Raw genomic sequence first — 6893 nt, 5'->3', positions numbered from 1 at the left:
AGTCTTTGCTTTCGTAATTTGGATTTTTCATATGTAGGGACTTTCGTATGTCGAGGTTCCACTACTATATATACTCACATATCATGCAACTTTTGAAGACCTAATTTTGAAGCTAATTTTAAGGGGGTCGCATCATACGAGATATAAAATTAGTTTTTGTAATATGCACATGCTGGCATTGTTTGATAAAATACAAACATAATGAATATGCACCACCTTGTCCATGGATCTTTTAAAAAGTTATGCTTTACTCCGCTGCATCCAATAACATTGTATGTATTTTCATATTACTCTTGTTGTATTATAAAATGCAAAAATAGCAATCAATGTTTTGGTTTGGAAATCAGCTGAGGATGATTGCGATGTAAGTTTATTTTGCTGTATTGAAGTCAAATCAGAGCGATTTTCTTGCTTCTAGCTAGCATAAACAAATCTCAAGATACTCTGTTAATATGGGATAAGGTTATTTTACGTATTGTTGTGAACGAAATTTAGTTATTTCTTTCGTTGGTAGATGGCGCTGAGGGAATGTTTATTGCATAAAAAATCAAGAGATTGCATCCAATATTTTCACTTGATTTCAAAATACATGATTTTTCATTAGTTTTATCAGAAAAAGTGCATTTTATAATGAAATTGGTTTTAAAAAACCAGGAATTTCTGGATATTTCTCATAGAAAAATAATGCGAATAGGTGAATTTCCCGCTGATAATGGGTAGATATGGTCCAGAGAGAAATCCGTGAATCTGGAGAACGCGAATACAGGGGCCCCACTATATAGTAATGTAAAAATATATTGGTCTTATTCTATTTAACACCATTTGTAACATAACTATGGTAATTTTTTACTATCGTACGATGGCTGAAATGCAAGCAAATTGCTGTAGTTATTGGATTTGGTTGTTCATAGCTAATCAGCTGTTTCTGGCTGTATGCGTTTACACAACAAGTTTACTGACGATACTTTTAGCTTTCTCTTTTACTCTTTTTAACTTAACTAGAAGATGGGATAGATAAAGAGATGGAGGAAAAGGGGTTAGCCTAAATAGAAAATGGGATAGATAAACAGGAGGAGAGGAGGTTAGCTTATTGTAATTTTGTTTCAAAAATTGAACTAAAATTATTGTTTTAAGGTGAAAATTTGTGGTCACATGATATGCAAGATCGTTTGTTACACGAGTATATACGGTATAATATATGTATATATATGTATGATATATAGTATGTATATATATTATATATATATATATATATATATATATATATATATATATAATTACACACATTTATATTGTATTTGCACATATTCACAATGCAAATGGTTGGGCAGTCTTGAGGTAAGAGGCATGATACAAACAGCAGAAAAAAAAAAAGTTTTCTTATGGAAATATAAATATAGTAGAACCAATTCACCTTCTGAGTGATGTTTCTCAACACCCAATATTTCTCCGTCGGGTCCCCGGCTTCTGACAAGGGAGCATCATAGTCGTAAGATGTTGGACAAGCTTGATAGCTCGATCCTAAGTTGGCACCTTTAAGAAATTCAAAGGAAAATATAAGAATAAAGTATAGGGAGATTGCTGCGATCTCAAATTATATGTACCACTATGTGAATAATTTAAACTTACAAACACCATTCCTTTATCATATGAGCAATAAGCTTACCTGCTCCAAATCCAAATGAAGTGCCTCCGTGGAACATGTACATGTTGACTGAGGCGTTTAGCTTCAATATGTCATCAAGAGACTTGGCAACACTCTGTTGGAGAAAAGTTAGTTTGTTCCAGTGACCTTATTTAGCAAGTGTAGGTTATGGGTGTTGCTCACACCCAGTCACATACTTATATATCTATATATATATATATATATATATACTATATATATATATATATATACTATATATATATATATATATATATAATATGTATGTATGTATATATATATACATTTTCCTAATTAAAATTTAGAGCTCAGAGGAGGCAGTTAAACTGTAGTAGTCTCTTGTGGTGTCGTCCATTTAATCTTGCTAGCTACAGCTCTGCTTAATTCACTGACACTCAACAGCATTCAGGAGAGTCGTGGTATTTTTTTATGAAATGAAATTGATAGTCAAGTGTCAAATCTCTTTGGGCACGGTTACGGTTTTGAATAATTTTTGCAATGTATGTCTTTCTCCAACTTTTTTTTTTTTTTTTTTTTTTCACTTTCGGGACATTAGCTCTTTTAAGAGTGAAAAATAAGGTTATAGCAACAGAATGGTTGATTTTGTTTTTAATACAAAATGGGCAAGTTTTTGTTTTTTAATCTCTGTTCTCCTCATGCAACATATTACGATTTTCAAAGGTTCCCTTTTAATATGAACCTGTTAGAGGACACAACTAAAAGAAAACTAACTCTCATTCTTCACCTTGTCCCCTCCACACACCCCTGAAAAAGACTATATTTCCTTATAACCAAAAAAAATTAAACCTTTTCTTACCTGGGAATCTACTTGACTGTGAGGTTCACCCCAGTGGTCGAGCCATCCGGGATAAAACTCGGAGTTCACCAGTGGTCCTCTGGGTTCAAACAGTCTCATTGGCTCGAATGAGCTGCTCGCATCTCCTAAATCGAAAAGCAAAGAAGAGTAAACTCATTTTTCATTCTTTCAGTATAAAACTAGTACCCATAAAAAATTTATACAGATGTTTTCATTACATATCTTTCTCTGAGAAGGCCAAGATTATATATATGTATTTGTCTATATATTTCCAATGAATGGAATTATATCCCCAAGAGCAAACTTATTTTGTCTCCCTGGCTTAAACCTGTACAGGCAGTCCCCAGTTATTGTGCCGGGGGTGGTTGTTGGGGGGGGGGGGTGGTGTTCCGTTGTTGGTAGGGTACTGGTGAGCAAAAACTGAATATTAAACCAAAACTCGATGCCCGTCTCTGGTAGGTATGTTATGGTGCTATAACTCTATTATTGGTACCTTGTGATGCCGATCCCTGAAAATTGGCCCATTAGGGCTCCATAACCAGGGACTGCCTACATTTAGGAAATTTAACACCACGTCTGAGAATGCTGGTTTCATAAAATATATATATATTATATAGTATATATATATATATATATTATATATATATATATATATATATATATATATATATATTGTTCAGGATTTTAAGCCAGATCCAAGGAAAAGTAAGACTTCTTTATAACAAGACTCATTCATCCTTGCCTATATGCAAGTTGCCCCTGTGAACTGAAAGCCTCCATTCTGTCGAAAAACCCTCTTTGCTCCCATTGGCTGCTCTGAATTTACTCTCCACAGGTGGCCTTGGATGAGGGGCGGAGCCTACCCAGGCGAGATTTTAAAAGAGTGGGGCCACAGCAGCTCTCTCAGAACTTCCTCAGACTTTCACAAGCCCTGCAGATTCCACTTCACCCTTTCTGGCCCCCTCCCTCCTGTGGGGGATCCCACAAGTATTCTTATACCTCCATAGTGCACAGAAATATCAGCAGATAAGACTACCAAACCCAGGATTTCCAGACAAACACCATGCCTGATTGTGGGAGAAATTGGGAACCCTTTGGAATAAGGCTTGCATTGAAATAACCCGTTTTGTACACATTCTGATCTCCGTGTCTGGTTCATTTCCCAGCCACATGATTCCGGTGGATCAACATTCAACCATATCATTAGTCCCTGGACCTACCATAACTTAAATGTAAATATAGTTCCTTTAAAACTAAAGTCCAGAGTTTATGTAAATTCCCCCTTCTTCATTAATATCGGCCTTCTGCCGTAGATTTTTTGGTTTGTGATTTCTCATCCCTCAAGTCAAGGCCATTTTTAAGAGGATTAGACTACATTTTCAAGATGGGAATGAGCAGGTCAGAACAAATACACACACACACACACACACACACACACACACACACATATATATATATATATATATATATATTATATATATATATATATATATATATATATATATATTTATTCAGGCAGTCCCCAGTTATTTTGGGGGGTGGTTCTGTTCTGACAGCTTGGCAATAAGCAAAAATCGCTGATAGCCAGTATGTATCAGCACCAAAAATTGCCAATTTTTTGGCACTAGATGAGCTCCATAAAATGGACTCGCCAATAACCAGGAACTGCCATTTACTATATATACTTTGTGTGTTTCATTACAAGGCACCTTAACCACAAAATGTAAGTCTTCTTTAATAAGTTAAAAAATGATAAAATTATAGAATATTTAAAATGCCTCTTCACAGTCATTAGAGATTAGTTACAGTACTTCAAGGAAAAACTGTTCTGATTACCACCAGCTCCAAAATCCACGGTGGAGTAGACGTCCTGGATTTTGCCACATTTCAGATAACCGGTCCCGGCTCCATCTGTGGTGAAGAGCACAACCGAATCGCCAAAAGCTTCCTTGTACAGAGATCGCAGATGGGTTGTATAAGCGTAATCGCAGGCAGAGTAGCTCCCGTACTCGTTTTCTACCTGAAAATGAGACGTCATTTGAATTTATCATTCTTTATTACACCATGCCTAAAGTTTAGCTACATTCAGTGATGAAATGAACAAAATTGGTAAAATATGTTGCGTGGCTATAATGAAAAAGAATTTATCCCTGTTGGAGGAAAGATGCGTGGAAGATTTATATATGAGTCATATGTGTGTGTGTGGATGACCTTTGGCGTGAGGAAATGATAAGGCTTGTTTATTCGTGTTAGTGTGAATCATGGCTGGGAGTGAGGGAAGCTTGATGGTTCGTCACAACTAGTTTGTAATCAGTGTTTGTGATACAGGGAGCTTGGGTTGCGGGGTTTTCGTAGGTCATTAGCCCTTGAAGGATTGTCATGTCAAGACGTGAACTCTCGCCATGGCTTCATCAACCTCCTCGTGCAAGTTAGTTCAGGAAGAGGAATACGTGTTTAGTAGTGGCCACTAATTGTGTCACCTGCAGGAATTACAGTGTGGTGGCGGACGTCATTCGAGCTTATCCGTATGCCGAGTTGGCAGGTTTTCGATATTCTCGCACTGGTGCATCATATGCCTGTCTTCGTGATAGGGGTATTGAAGGGTCCGCCATTGTGAAAAGACCTGAAAATATCACATCTTGGGAATGCGACAAAGAAGTTGATCTACCCACCATAGCTACCTTATTAACCCAATACGGTATCGGCGCCCCCATTGAAGATAATGAATACGCGCAAAAGAGCGTGGCTTATTCCAGTGATGAAGATCACGCCGATCGTTTGGGCAGAGATAGCAAACAGATGAGGTTCAATCACTTTTTTTTCTTCGGTCAAGAAATTGAAGGAAGAATTATTTAAATCATCTTATGACTATGTCAAATATGTTATCTTTCCCGCTGGCATTGGTCGAAGCGGGCCGGTTAACACGACTTGGTTGAATCAGTATTTACCTGTGTTAGCTACATTCAGTGATGAAATTATCAAAATTGGTAAAATATGTTGCGTGGCTATAATGAAAAAGAATTTATCCCTGTTGGAGGAAAGTTGCGTATGTAGAAGATTTATGTCATGAAAACTGTTGTTGGCTAAATTTAGAAGCTTTGAGGTACTTGAGGATGAAACGGTCGTCTTTGATACACGGTCGGGAAGCTGTTGGGGAAGACGTATGTGGCATATACTAGGCTTGTGATGTTGCCGTGTGTTTCGATGAAGTACTGTTTTTGACGTGTTTGTACAGTTTTTTTTTTAATTGTATGTATTTGTATGGAATATTAATTCATTCCCCTGTATTTAGCATTGGTTACAAATATAAAATAACAATTCTGTCTGTTATTTGATTTTTCATTTAACCTCTTTCAAACTCGATATTATACTTATAAATAAACAAAATTGAAATGTGTGCCTGTGTCCTTGGGTATACTTTGGCATGGGAAAAATGGAGATTAAGACTGATAAATATATGTCTCACATGAGTTTGTAGTTAGCTCGTGTGTGTGTGTGCGTGATTCATCATCAGATAACGTCATCCCTGTAGGTTATTGGGGAGATATCAAATTGATAAATATATGTCTCACGTGAGGTTGAAATCAGCCGCCAAATATCCTTTTATCATGATACCCCGAGTATCTAAGCAGCTGTGTATATATAAACAAAATTAACGGCGAGAGAGAGAGAGAGAGAGAGAGAGACTGACGAGAGAGAGAGAGGGAGAAGATAATGAGCGTCCTTATTGCCACGGTTTCAAATCTCAGAAGACATGTTTGCTCTCTCTTCGTATGAAAACTGGTTGGTGGACCTAGCTCTAAAATAATTGTGTGAGTGTTTTGGGAACTAGAGACAGCTAATATCGTAAGAATTCTCATTCAAACAATAAGTTTAGAGAAAGTGGGATTACAATTACAAATAACATTTATTATTACATGCTTTAAGACAATAAAAGTCTTTTAAGTGAAATATATGATTACAGAATTTTTCTCGAATGAAATTAATTTTTGTCATTTCCTTGAGTGACGTCACAAACCTTTTCACTTCAAAATTAAAGTACTTACGAGTCAACAAATTCTCTTTTGACAAATTGAGAGATATGAGGTTAATTTACCACCAGTAATTTTAGATATATTTCGATACAAAAACAGCTCTAACTACTTATATTGAAATTAAAAGGTATCAGACGTATGTCAAACGTTTTAGGCAGAACAGAACGATCTTACGAAAGATGATATTCTTCATGTGGTTTCTCGACTAAGACAAGTGTGAAACAAGTCATGATCGTCGCATGATTAAAAAAAAAAAAAAAAAACAAAAAAAAAAAAATTTGGAACCACACGGCCTCAAGTGGGGATAGCTATTTTCCTGCTTCGAACAGACAATGCCATTTTCTCTTTCTTCTCACATTTACATTATCCTTAACTTTTA

At 36.2% G+C, this 6893-nt stretch overlaps 1 protein-coding gene across 3 annotated transcripts in view; it reads right to left on the bottom strand.

The window, feature by feature from the left end:
• Positions 1–6893, bottom strand: part of LOC135219328 (beta-galactosidase-like) — a 36658-nt gene that overhangs the window by 11172 nt on the left and 18593 nt on the right. For all 3 annotated transcript variants that reach the window (XM_064255994.1, XM_064255993.1, XM_064255995.1), the window contains exons 7-10: positions 4317–4500; positions 2481–2605; positions 1667–1760; positions 1415–1533 (exon numbers count right to left, since the gene is read on the bottom strand). In XM_064255994.1, coding sequence (XP_064112064.1) covers positions 1415–1533; positions 1667–1760; positions 2481–2605; positions 4317–4500 — 522 coding nt within the window. The remainder of the gene's footprint in view (positions 1–1414; positions 1534–1666; positions 1761–2480; positions 2606–4316; positions 4501–6893) is intronic.

The sequence above is a fragment of the Macrobrachium nipponense genome, chromosome 1, assembly GCF_015104395.2.
Source record: "Macrobrachium nipponense isolate FS-2020 chromosome 1, ASM1510439v2, whole genome shotgun sequence".
Classification (NCBI taxonomy): domain Eukaryota; kingdom Metazoa; phylum Arthropoda; class Malacostraca; order Decapoda; family Palaemonidae; genus Macrobrachium; species Macrobrachium nipponense.
Note: the sequence above shows the minus strand (reverse complement) of the source record. Positions and strands in the feature narration are given on the sequence as shown.